A 14697-nucleotide genomic window follows, 5' to 3' on the forward strand; every position below is an offset into this window, starting at 1 on the left:
TCACAACTTAAAATACTTTTGCATATTTTGAAAAGATGCGGATACAATGATAAACGTTGAGAAATAACATTTTACATTTAAATTAATTTTTATAAGCCATCGCTGTCGCCATCGGCTGTGAAACATTAGTTAATATAAAATTCCTTAAGGAAATAGTGACATAGAAATGAAAATAACAATGTTTTGAGAAAGTCATGCTTTGAAAATACTAACGCAAATCGTCCATAACATAGTTGAGAATCTGTGCAGCGATAATTGTCTTCAATAAAGATAAGTACGCAAAGCAACGTTAAGGATAGTTTTGCTAAGCTATGTTCCCGGAGGCTTTCCAACCGTTAGTTATAAGAAAGTGCTAAGATTTTGAAGCCGCCGAGAACGATGAAAGTTACGAGAGAGTTATGAATTCGCACCGCTTTAAACCTGAACTAAATTCATTAGTTTCATACTAGTTGGTTAACTTAATTAAAAGTTGGCATCTTGGATGGGAATCGACGAAGGAGGCCTTCGACTCGCAATTTCGCTCCTTAATTGCCATTAAACGCGTTGAGATGTTGCTTTGAATTTATTACATGAATGTTTTACAGTCGTAAAATAAAACAATTAGAAGAGAAAGGAAACATTTAAAAAGCAATTTTGTTTTTTATTCATAAAAAGAATACGTGAAGGCATAATTTGGTCTTTGTCGTGATTATTATTTATTTAATTCGTATATTTACGGCATTTCTATTTTCAAATTTTGTTTAACAACCAGCATGTATTTTATAACACAAAGAAAGTTTTTTTAGAAAACTAAGCCATTTTCATACTCACGTAGTTCAACTAACTGCATTCAAAAGTTTATTCAGACTAGTATCATTGACTGTTCGCCGGCGTCGAGGGAGCGAAGTTGTCTATTGGCCGCGCAACTCTCCGTCCTCTGCGGAAATTACGCGCGACCGTCCTCATAACTCACGCGCCGGGACTTTCGGCGGATACGTTCTAATGCTTATAATGCAATTTGCATAATCCCGAAAATATAGTAAGGTTAAAAAAATAGTTAAGTGATTCTAAAATTATGATTTACGAATATATATGTGGTAAAAAAGATAAGAGGAGTATTTAATTACCAGAATTAAATATCCGTTTACGAGAATTTACATTTCACGCACGCATGTGTATGTAAGCGCACATTCTTTCGCCCGGGACATGTATACTTATATGTAGTACATAATATGTTCATTTTAAATCATTATAGTATAGCGGCCACCGAAAGTAAAACTCTCGGAATTCACGTTGTTATTTTCATTGCTCGCTGTATTGTGCCATTGTCTGGCGTTGGACATATCACCGCCGCTGATCTCGAACAAAATGTAAGGTATGCGGGTCTTTTGTGGTATGCATTTACAAATTTGTTTACACGTGGAATGTGTCTCTGTCATCGAAAACATCTATTTCAAATAGGTAAAATTTAAATTAGGTTTTAAGTGTTTTAAATAATAAATAAAATTTGTGTGTTCAAATATGACTCAACAATACTTTCAGTGTCTCCGTCAATGCTATATTTATCTAATTACATTTAAGCTACATTATTGACGTGACTTCATGAGATAAGGTTTTAAATAAGACAGCTTTAGTAGTTGTGAAACTGACTAAGTTTTCGCTCCAACTTTTGGCCATGGGAACTTAAGTTTCATCAAATTATTGAGTATGCAAACAATGAATTAAAGTACAACACCACTGACGCAATACAAGGTACCACACCGCACTCAGTGCGGCTATGGAGCAAGAGCTACGCATCAAATTGCATTTTTCATAAAGCGCGCGCGTTATTATCCGGCTGGGCGGGCGCGGGGGCGGGCGGAATGCTGAAACAATAGCGCGCCGCGACCGCGCTACCTGTGCACTGATTAATTTTTTTCTGCCTACCCACCACGCCACATGAGTGCGCTTAAATTAAAATAATTCTGGTAGGCTTCTATTGTGTTATGCAACCGAACATATTTAGTTAAAGTTTTTAATTGTACATAAACAGACAATGAGTGTCTTGTGCGTAAGTTTAGCTACGTCAAAACAAATCATTTCGGGACGAGGTGTCCACACATACCTAAAATACGAACAGTATCGAAAACATTTACCTTCCCAGTGCAAACAATAAACCTATTAGAACTTTTACCTTTGCCCAGTGATAATATTCAACTACCAATAGTCCTGCGCGGTGCAGAGGTCAACCGTTCTGCGTGAAGTCGGTCATTGAGCGGCGCGTCCTGAACGGAAATTAAACGTGCCTCACGACCGCGGCGCTGTCTCCGTCCGAGCAAAGCGACATTCATAAAGTTGCAGCGCTCTGTAGCGACTTCCGGTGCCGGCCGGGGCCAGGAGAACACACCATTGTTACGTGACCACCTCGCTCGCTTGAGTTAGTCCACGACACAACGAGAACTTGTTCTATTTTCCCCGAGCTAAGTTTACGAATTGAAGATAAGTTAAATATATAAGAGCTAATTAAACTTATCAGATGTCCACACGTGATAGTGACAAAGTAATTTGAGTAAAGTATCGATATGACTCGAGTACCTCGTGGTCCCCGCCGCCGCCCGCGCCGCGCCGCGCCGCGCCACTGATCACTATTCATTCCATTTCTATTTTTATAAATGATAAATGATTTCAAACATGTTTCGATTTATTATTTTTAATGAGTTCAAATATGTTTAAAATTTGATTTAAAATTAAGAAATATTGTCCATTAAATAAAATTCTATAATAAAAGTGATATTAAACAAAGCATTCCGCTAATATCTGTGAGTGTCGAGCCATAAAGTGACGCTGCCGGGGTAAATTGAATAAGTGCTCGTCTTTACGAGAAACGTTTAAACAGCATCGTTTTATGTCTGTGTGCAGAAGTGTAACTACCCAGTCCTAGTTTACAACATTATATAGAGTGCTGGACCCCGGGGTTGTTTGAGGTTAAAAAAAAAATTAGCAGTACACTGTATTGTGAACAGTGGAGTTGTATGTGGCATTTTGACCGAATGGTTTTATGTTCAAACAGTAATAGATAGTGAGAGCGACACTTGGTGGTAGAAGCCGCACAATAACTGTATAATAAGTATTCTCACAGTTATTAGCAATGCTATTACTAGATCATATATTTTTCTTAAATATGCACGTATTCCAACAAATTATTTTTTATTCGTGTTATTTATTGTTTGGAAGGAAAATAAAATGATTTTTACTTTAATCACAAAGTAGGGATAACCAAATTTTAGTTCAGTGAAACGACAATATCTCAGTCTATGTTCTACAGAGGATCGCGTGGCAAATTGTGTTGAAGAGCGGCATCGCCAAGAAGCGGTCATTAGCATTTCAAAGTGAATTTTGCAGCGCTGGCGTCGGCGTAGGCGTCTGCCCGGCTGCAGGCCACGACTGTATTCTGCATTGGAAATGCTGGTGTTGACTACACTGCTCATTGTCCTATTTATTAAACACTTTTAGTACATTTCAAATAATAATTGAAATAACTAGTGCCGCATGAATATTGCCATTAATGTATGAAATAAAGAAAAACTTAATAATACGGTATACTCGTATATACTCTGCAGTCGTAGTAGCATAGTAAAAAAAAGAAATAAAAATCTTTAGAATATCACGAGAGATTTTATGACATATCCATATCAATATAAATCAAATTTGGTGCGTCACTGCGTGTAATCCTCACAGCGCAGGGAGAGAACTTACGACGAATTTCCTAGATCGTTATTTTATGGCGAGGAAAATAATGGAATAGAAGCATTTTATGATTTGCCGTCGCTGAGACCCGTTAAAAATATGAAATGTAGCTTACGTTTATTATGAGATGAAATTTTTTATAAGATAAACAGTATTGCGTTCTTATGATGAAAACGCAAATAAAAACAATATGTACTCGACTACAGCCTATAGCACTAAAGTATAGAGTATAGAGCCAAATGTAGTCTACCAACTTCGAATAAAAAGATAAACCCGTAAGACTTTTTTTAGCAAAATTCTAAAAGTAATTTATTTACAATAACACATCCTATCACAAAAGAGATTGTGGCGTTATACAAAAAAAAAACAATTAACATGTTAAGAGTGATGCGTAGTGCATGGGGTGGGCGTGTAGGATGCGTGAGAGGGAGGGGGGGGAGAGATACGAAGGTAAATTTAATAAATGCCTGTGTTTACGAGGTGTGTTTAAACACAGTGCCATTTTACGAGCGCACGGAACTTTACCCTACCGGTTTATTGCTTGTGTTGCCGGCGCGCTATAGGGGATGCAATGATTGTGGCACAGCAATCACATTGTGTTAACTCACTACGGATGTCAAACGGTATAAATATGCTTAAACAGTATTAAACGATTAAAGTTAACCTATAATTTTAATAAAATGAATATTCATGCGTATAATGTAAGGAATATTACGCGTCAAACAATGTCGGGCGTTTCCTTTGGAAACAGTTATAGCTAATGTTTCACGTTTCATGAATAGTTGCCCAAAACTTAAAGTCCTCAAAGTTCGTTGCGTCGGAGTTAATCAAAATTAATTTGTACGTCACGAAACATTAAGCGGAGTTGCGGCAACTACTAGTTGAAGGTCGCAGCAACAAACACAAGTTAAAATTAGTTTACGTTGAACCGAGTAAAGTTTTTAATAAACACAAATAACTTTATAAATTTATATTAAGTGAGCTATTCAAAAATTTCTGTTTTTATATCTTTTCTCATATTGTTTCATATACATCAGTTTCACAGAAAGTGAAACTGATGTATATGTACCTCTATAACATAGAGACATTGAAGACGTCGGTCTCAATCTAGTAGTACAAGTGACTTACTCGTATTCAAAAATTTTTTATTACTTAAAATAATAGTCGGCGCAGTTTCACTTAAATATATTTAAAGGGATATTTCGTTACCAATTCAATCAAATCAATTTGGACGAATTCCCATGTATTATCTTATCCGTACGTGAAGATCGCAAAGCGATACAAACAGCTGGAGTGATCTCTGGAGAGTGAGAACCGAGAGGCGCGCCATTACCATTGCAAAGATCATTGTACAGCCCGCTCTCCTTCCACCCCCCACACCCGCAGCCTTTAGCTCAGACGCTTTATCATGTAAATTGTAAATATATGCTAAACAATGCTACTTTATTTTGTGAAAAGCCCAAAATGGCATCATCTAAAAATGTAAAAAAAATGTACTTAAAACTATAATATTAATTACATCTGTTAAGCCCTCCTTGAGGTCTCTTAGATTGCATAAATCTTGCTTTTAACATTATCGTCGTCCGCAGTGCAGCGTTTATACGAGCGATACACCTTTTGTTGTAAAAGCTCAGGCGACTCTGCACTGGGAGACGACGACGCCGTCGCCCGAAAAATTATACTTCTTTTGTTTGTTCGTAATACAACCTTACGCAGCATTCACGTTCACGCCGAGATACTTTAAATATTGTGAATTATTGCCATCCAACGACCCACGTCGTACGCCATTGTTTAGCACACCGGCTCCGGTCTCAGGCCTACAACACAACAAATACTTACACCCGTGTGTATATATATTTATTACTATTAACGAAAACGTTAAACGCTATGTCATTGAGATTTGCTCATCCTCAAACAAACAAAAGCACAGTAAACAATTTTTTTCACCACTCATTTACAGCTGCCGTTTCGGTTACAGTATGGACAAACGTTAAACTTGATTACGAGTGTAATATTATAAAAGTGGCAGTAAAAATATACTTTAGTTAATTATAACAATGCAGGTTTTACATAAAAACATTCTGTTGACAGTTAATTGAACTGGCCTCTATGTGGAGCACCACGCCGCCGACGTCACCAACGCCGCCGCTTGGCTCGGTGGCGCAACTTAACTGGTCTATGTGATTGTTTGTGTATGTACCGCGATATATAGTCTGTTGTAGAAATTCCTTCATCTAAATTCCGTTTCAAATATTCAGGTACAATACCCAAATGAATCTCTTAGCAGCAAGGTCGATAATTGTTTTTAAGAAAGCCACCAAATCAGGTTGTTATGAAAATTAACTGAACAAAATCTCTTTTTTCAATTTTACTTAGAAGAATATTAGGAAAATTGAATCAAAGCTATAAGAAGCAAATCTAACGTAAAGTATCGCGTTTGTTTGCTCGTCCTCTCGAAAATACCTTGATGTTTTTTCGTCTTTTTTATCTAATCCTAACGCTGATGTACTGTTACTTAAGCAACGATAGTAAAGCCTTTACTTGGCGACTCTCAATTTAAAGGCAAACGGGCGGCTCAGCGGCGCGGCGCGGTGCGGCGGGAGTGCGAGCAGGTTGTGTATTAATTAAGTTTCGTCGGAGGACATCTGGATTTGGGATAAAGGGGCGCGTTAAAGCGATTTAAATGTAAGCTCATTGTCTAAATCGTTTTGAGGGAACATCGAAACAAAGGCATTTCACGTCCGCTTACGAAATTATTTCAGATTTACTGTAAGACGAAGTCGCTATGATTTTGAACTATATTTTTTATTTCACTTGATGTATATGTAAATAAAATAATAGTATGTCGTCTTCGTGTTATTTCAATCACATTACACCTAAGTATGCGGTCCCTCGAAATTCACAACCTCACGTCTGCGAACAGTATCGTTGTCTGTCGTTTACCCATACGAATAAAGTTCTGTGTTGTGTGCAGGGTGTCCGGTGTGCGGGCAACTGATGTTCCTGCTGGAGCCGCCGCCGCGCCTCGCATTCTCCAACAGTACGGGAGCGCGTGTTTCATGCGCGGCGCACGGCGCACCTGCGCCTACCATCACTTGGCTCACTGAAGACGGTGTGCCCGTCGCCGACGTGCCCGGCCTCAGGTAAGCTTACGATTAATCTACGCCACCGTTTGTTTTTGATTCGTATGGAAACTACAAATTTTACATTATTTGCTATGGATTCAAAACCTATTTTGTTCCATCCTATTTTACAATATAAATTAATTTTATTCTTACGAATAACGAACGGTATACTAATTTCATAACGACAACGCGACAATAGCGAAACACAGTCGCTCGGTTTCACATATTATTTTACTGTTATTCGCGAACATATTTACAATTTATTAGTTGATATTGGGCGTGGATCTAATCCGCTCATCTCTGCCGGATTAGTGCGAGTCACGACGCGTCACGGCGTGTTACAGTGCACGGGACGTGTGCTCCGGGTACGGCGTTCACTGAGAAACATCCAGTTTTTCAGCTCAGCGTGACTGGACACATAATATGAATGATGGACTTGTACCTTGTTACTAATTTCTTTTAGTAAAATATACACTAGGCATGTAACTAATAGACAATGTATACTTTATTGATTATAATACATAGGCTGTATTGCAACTTACAATAAATAAACCATTTTGTGTTGAATATTAAAATAGAGAAATAAAAATATGTTGTATTATAACATGTTATTACAAACTATTTAACAACAAACAAATATAGGGTGTCAAAACTAATATAATTTATTGACTAACTAAACACGCGCTCAAAGTAAACTTGTAAACTGTATGTATTATGCGTCAGAATAATTAGGGGGTCGTTAATGTCCCGGATCAGTTTGAGCCGTCCCCCGCCGCCCGAACTCCGGCCGGTCAGCGCCGGAACATGTCGGCCCACTTTGATATAAATGCTAATGACCATATTGAGCCGGGTCACACGGGTGAAAACTCTTGTTCAATAAACTTATAAATAAATTATATACTTAATGATATAACAATGAATGTTCACGTCTTAACAAACTGTATCACTTTAATTATTGTACAACGATTACACTTGCTTTGCCTAGATGGCGTTGTTTGATTGAAATGCGTGGTATGGTTACGTTTTTGTATTGTCAATAAGTGATTTTGATTAATTTGTAATAAATGTCTTCGTTCTGAGTACATGTGGTTTTATTCATTGGTGTGTTAAAAGTGCTGTGTTGTGCTGTGAACAAATATTCTCGACCCTGAAGGCATAGTCATAAGGTCCATCGATCCGGATTTCCGAACTGAGCGGGGATAGCGGTCTACAGCGACGGAGCTGAGTGGTCAACGGAGCTGTACGGCAACGAAGCCGTGCTGAGCGACGAGCGGGTCGGCTGTGCTGAGCCGAACGGACTGCGGTCGGCGGAACGGATCGGAGCAAGTAAGAGAAGTTATTAATAGTGATCAAAGTGCACGTAAAAGTTAAATAACATGGAGGCGCAGTTAAGATTATTGGAAGACATTAAATGTCGTATTCATAAGGGACTTATTAATTTCAAAAAGTCTCCAAAAGAGAGGGTAAATCAAGCGTATGTAGAATCTCGATTGGAAATTTTGGATAAACAATTCGAAGATTTCACAAGAAAACATGAAGATCTTTTAATGAAATACACTGAAGCGGATTTAAACTCAACAAGTTATATCAAAAATGACGTGTTTGAAACGGTCACGGATATTTTTATAACTTATAAGGTAGAATTAAAAAATGCTTTATCTAATAGTTTACAGTCATGTAATAAAAGTGAGGCTTCACCAGATAACGATACGAAAACAAAATCGATTGCTAAATTACCTAAAATAGCCATTCCCATTTTTAGCGGTAAATACCAAGAGTGGTCAACATTCAGGGATTTGTTTTTGTCTTTAATTGATGGTAATGAAACTCTTGATGATGTACAACGACTACACTATTTAAGATCTCAGTTGTCAGGTGAAGCCGCACAGCTCATAAAGCACATTCCTATTACGCATGCAAACTATAAAAAATGTTGGTCCCTATTAAATAGCCGTTACAACAATAAAAGGTTCTTGGCGAATTGCATTCTCAAGCGTCTACTTAACCAAAAACAAATGAACATTGAGTCATCTATAGCTCTCAAGCAACTTTTAGACACAACAACCGATTGCTTACACGAGTTATCAAATCTAGGGGTTCAAGTGGACGCTTGGGATATTATTGTTATTTATTTGATTGGCTCCAAGTTGGACGTTGAGACTAGGAAGCAGTGGGAACTCCAAGTTAGTCAATCTTGCGATGAACTTCCTAGCTTCAAAACTTTTCGGGACTTCTTGGAAAAACGTTTTCGAGCTCTTGAATTTTTAGAACCACAGAGTAGCAAGTCCAGTAGCAGTACTAAAGCATTGCATGTAGTTTCAAAAATATCCTGTCCACTTTGTTCTGAAGAGCATCTCTTGTGTCGTTGTAAGAGGTTTATTCAGGAATCAGTCGATCAGCGTCGTCAGATAGCTAAAAATCACGGTTTGTGTTTTAATTGCCTTCGCTCAAGTCACTTGAATATTAATTGTCGGATGAATATTAAATGTAAAACTTGTAACAGGAAGCATCACACTCTTTTGCACAAAAAATTCGATCCTAATACGGAGGCGGACTCTTCCGCACCCCTCACCAGTGCCAATAAGGAACCACCACAGAACGAGTCCAAGGCTGAATCTCATATTTCAACCCATTTCGCGAAAAATGTACGTAGTCAGGTTTTACTAGCTACCGCCGTTGTTAAGGCTAGGTCGAGAAATGGGTATTTTCAAGTTTTGAGAGCCTTATTAGACCAAGGCTCTCAAGCTTCCTTTATAACAGAATCTGCAGTTCAGTTATTGAAGTTAAAAAAAATAGCCGTTAAAACTACTATTTCAGGATTGGGGGGAGGTCATAGCGACCTGACTTCAAAATACATGGTTCAAGTTAACATTCAATCTTTAATTGATCCTAACTTCAATTTTCAAATAAAAGCTTATGTGCTGAGTAGGGTAACTTCTATTTTACCAGAAAGGAAGTTTACATTGGTGGATTGGCCAGAACTTCATAGTGTTGAGTTGGCTGATCCAAATTTCAACAAGCCCAGCAAAATTGATATTTTGCTAGGTTCAGAAGCCTATACTAAAATTATAAAAGAAGGCTTAATTAAGGACCCTAGAGGTAAAACAATGGCTCAAGATACTTACCTTGGTTGGATAGTGTCTGGAGAAGTTGAGGATGAAGGGCAGTCGCATCATAAGTTAACTATTAGCATGCATGCAAAGGTCGAAACAGATCAAATCCTAAAAAGATTTTGGGAGTTAGAGGCAGAGCCAACAAACTCTGAATCATCAATACTTAGTCCTGAAGAACAAGCATGCGAAGATTACTTCGCTGCCACAACGCGCAGGGATGAACATGGACGCTACATTGTAAAGCTGCCATTTCGGTCAAGTAAGACTCCCTGTAACACAAAGGAAATAGCATTAAAAAGATTGTATAGTCTTGAACGGAAGCTATCTAAAAATAGTGAGCTTAAATCCCAATACACATCAGTAATTAATGATTATTTATCACAAGGTCATATGGAAGAAATTACCAATGAAATAGAAAAGAATAAAATTGGCGCTGTTTACTTACCGCATCATGGTGTAATCCGCGAAAATAAGTCGACCACAAAATTAAGGGTGGTATTTGACGCGTCAGCTAAAGGATCCGATGGTGTTTCTTTGAACGACACTTTAATGGTTGGACCACCCTTACAAGCTGACTTACGCCATACTGTTATGCGATGGCGACTACACCCTATATGTCTAGTAGCCGATATAATAAAAATGTATCGGCAAGTGAAGGTGGCTGGTGATCACGTAGACTATCAAAGGATTTTATGGCGAGAAGACGTTCATTCTAACGTAAAGGAATATAGGCTTTTGAGAGTTACATTTGGAATATCTAGTGCACCTTACCTGGCAGTGAAGGCATTGCAGCAAACTGCTTGCGATGAAGGCGAATCATATCCATATGCTGCTAGTAGAATCATGACAGACTTTTATATGGATGATCTCATGACGGGTTGCCAGACTGAAGAAGAAGCTGTAAAAATCTATCACGAATTTAATGAGCTTTTAAATAAAACCGGTTTCACCTTACAGAAATGGACAAGTAACCGAGAAGAACTACTTAAACAAATAGAACTGGATACTGGAAGAAATCTAGAAATAAAGGAAGATGAAACTACAAGAATTTTAGGACTTACCTGGAACCGTAATTCTGATGAATTCCATTACACTGTTAACTTACCTTTTTCAACACCGTCGTCATCGGCATCTGAAACTAAAAGAAGTGTCATATCAGAGATATCACGTTTATATGACCCATTAGGTTGGATCGCACCATGTATAATTACCGCAAAGATCTTCATCCAAAAACTGTGGATCAGTGGTTTAGATTGGGATGACGAACTATCTGCAGAGCTTCTAGCTGAATGGCAGTTTTACCGTTGCGAGTTACAAAAACTCAATGAATTTAGGATTCCGCGATGGCTGCAAAGAAAAAACAATGATCAAACTGTGGAATTACATGGTTTCTCTGATGCATCAAGTGTGGCGTACGCCGCGGTTGTTTACATGAGAGTTATCGATAGTGAAGGCCAAATAAACTGCAATCTGGTAACTGCAAAAACAAAGGTGGCTCCCATAAAACAGGTTTCAATACCAAGACTGGAGTTATGTGGAGCAGTTTTAGTTACCAAATTACTGTTAGAAGTAGCTCGAGTTTTGAATGTTCAAAAATCAGACTTACATGCATGGACGGATTCAACAGTCGTGCTAGCATGGTTGAGCGATCATCCGAGTCGGTGGAAAACCTTCGTCGCAAATCGGACATCTGAAATCCTTACTGCCCTCGACTCCACTCAATGGCATCATGTGGACACAAAAAATAATCCCGCAGATATTGCTTCGAGAGGAACAACACCCACATCTCTATTAAATGATTCTCTTTGGAAACACGGACCACCGTGGTTGCTAGCTGACACCATAGCATATTGCAGACCTAAAGCTATAATGACCAAACTGGAACAGAGATCTGTTAAGGTTCATGCGGCAGAGGTAACCGACGATTCGATCGAATTAATATGGTCCAGATTTTCATCTTTCCGTAAGTTAACCAGGACGTTAGCCTATTGCAGACGATTTTTGAATTTAAAGGTGGCTAAAGCATTACGGACACAGTTACCGCCTTACCTAACAGCTTCTGAAATCTCAGATACCATCCATCGCTGTCTCATGCTCTGTCAAATAGTGTGGTTTGAGACAGAAATAGAGGCAATACGAGCTGGTAAAAACGTTAGCAAGAACAGCGGTTTGATTTCTTTGAATCCTTATTTGGATGATAGGGGCCTCATGAGAGTGGGAGGAAGAATCCAAAATTCTCAGTTAGATGACAATATGAAGCACCCTATCATTGTTCCTTATCAGTCTCATTTGACGAAACTGCTCATATCGGACGCTCATCAACGCGTACTGCACGGCGGGCCACAATTGACATTAAATTTCCTTCGGTCAAAATATTGGATTGTGCGAGGTAAGCAGTTGATTAAAGCTCATATCCACAACTGTGTACCATGTATTCGTCATGCAGCTGTAACAAGAAATCAACTGATGGGGCAGTTGCCGTCATGTAGGGTGACACCGAGTAAACCTTTTCTTCATTCGGGCGTCGATTATGCGGGTCCAATTCAAATGAGAACAGCTAAGGGTCGCGGACATAAGTCCTACAAAGGATATATATGTCTTTTTGTTTGCATGGCAACTCGTGCTGTGCACATCGAAGCGGTCTCTGATTTGACATCTGAAGGCTTTCTTTCAGCCTTTAAACGTTTTGTCGCCAGACGTGGTCACTGCAGTCATCTTTACAGTGACAACGGCACCAACTTCGTTGGAGCTTCAAAGGAGCTTAAGGCAATGTTTCACAATGAATGTGCTTCTCTTCCTCGAGAAATAGCGGCTTTATTGGCCAACAATGGAACAAAATGGCATTTCATCCCGCCTCACTCTCCTAACTTCGGAGGTCTGTGGGAAGCTGGGATAAAAAGTACAAAACATCACCTTAGACGAGTTATTGGTGATTCTACTTTGACTTTCGAGGAGTTGAGTACAGTTTTGTCACAAATTGAGGCATGTCTGAACTCAAGACCTCTGTCACAGAATAGTGCCAACTCGACAGATCCAAACCCTTTGACACCAGGACATTTCTTGGTCGGTCAGCCACTGGTGATAGCACCAGACTATAACTATGAGCATACGACAGTGAGTAGCTTGAGACGTTGGCAATTGACACAAAGAATGATTCAGGCTTTTTGGAAACGTTGGTCTCAGGAGTATTTAACTATGTTCTTTCAACGACATAAGTGGGCTAAACGTATCCGCGATCCAAAGGTTGGGGATATTGTGTTGGTAAAAGAAGACAATTTACCCCCTGCCAAATGGTTATATGGGAGAGTAATTGAAGTTCATCCTGGTAAGGATAATTTAGTTCGCGTAGTTACCCTGCAATGTAAGGATTCCCGAGTCAAACGTCCAACTTCGAAATTGTGTATCTTGCCTGTTAATGATGAATGATTAGTAGAATTATTAGTTAGTTAGTTGTTAATTAGTTGATAAGTAGTAGAATATGTAACTTGATTTTTTTTCTTTCACTTAGCACTTTAAGGTAGAAGTTTCTTAATTTTTTTGTTCTTATCTTTTTTACTTTATATACAGTCCACTGCGATAGTAATTACAATTAGAATTTATTTTGTTAGTATATTTAAATTTTTTGAAAATGTTTTGAACTATGAATATTGTCATCTCCGATCACCTAGGATTATAGTAATAAATATATTGTTAGAAATGTCATGGTGGGCGGTTTGAAAGGACTCGGTCCTTGGTGGGCGGAATGTTCACGTCTTAACAAACTGTATCACTTTAATTATTGTACAACGATTACACTTGCTTTGCCTAGATGGCGTTGTTTGATTGAAATGCGTGGTATGGTTACGTTTTTGTATTGTCAATAAGTGATTTTGATTAATTTGTAATAAATGTCTTCGTTCTGAGTACATGTGGTTTTATTCATTGGTGTGTTAAAAGTGCTGTGTTGTGCTGTGAACAAATATTCTCGACCCTGAAGGCATAGTCAATGAATAAATTGATCTGGTTTTAGCGTTGACAAGTAAAATTTTATGCATATAAAAGAACATTGGATTATGTTTAATTATTTCTTGGCATACTAAAGAATTGGTTGATATTTCCAGTTTAATGTTTATTCATTGAAAGTTTAATAAAACTTTCTTTGCGGAAAATATGGAGTGTCCCACATAATTTTAAGAAAAAATGTTCCATTGCACACAGTGCTCCATTCAGTGAGAGTCGGTTGCAATCGCGCGGCGGCTGACGGATATAATAGAAGATTCGCCGACAGAGTTAATACGATCTCATCAACCGGAGATTAAATCGCGTAATGTATATTTATACGTAACAGGTCATGTGAAAGAAAAAAATACATACAACTTAAATTACATAAAGCAATGGCTTACAACCGCAGAAATTTAATACACTGCTGCTCAGTTCATAAAAGTGAACACAATCACGAAGGTTCACCGAAAACTGATGATACATTAGCGTATGTCGCACGCCGTCGCGAAATCATTATTTTTAAATACTGTACTTGTAGTTCCACACTTAAAAAGACTGTTCTAATATTTTTAAAGATTTTACAATGTAGAGAAAAGAAGAACTATCGGAAGATACTTTATTGTTTTAAAATTTTGTCGTTAAGGTTGTGGCGCATCGAGCTGTGCGCTTTATGCGCACGTCACGCGTCTCCGCAGTTTGTCTTCGTTAATGTAATAACCACCTCATCCATACTGTGTGATCTCGGGAGATTAATAGACCAAAGCTACTACTTT

At 38.4% G+C, this 14697-nt stretch overlaps 1 protein-coding gene across 1 annotated transcript in view; it reads left to right on the forward strand.

Moving 5' to 3' along the window:
- LOC106708247 (Down syndrome cell adhesion molecule-like protein Dscam2) overlaps nt 1-14697 on the forward strand; it is an 89662-nt gene that overhangs the window by 35387 nt on the left and 39578 nt on the right. The window contains exon 3 of the mRNA XM_045680889.1: nt 6680-6848. Coding sequence (XP_045536845.1) covers nt 6680-6848 — 169 coding nt within the window. The remainder of the gene's footprint in view (nt 1-6679; nt 6849-14697) is intronic.

This window comes from Papilio machaon, chromosome 2 (genome assembly GCF_912999745.1).
Source record: "Papilio machaon chromosome 2, ilPapMach1.1, whole genome shotgun sequence".
NCBI lineage: Eukaryota > Metazoa > Arthropoda > Insecta > Lepidoptera > Papilionidae > Papilio > Papilio machaon.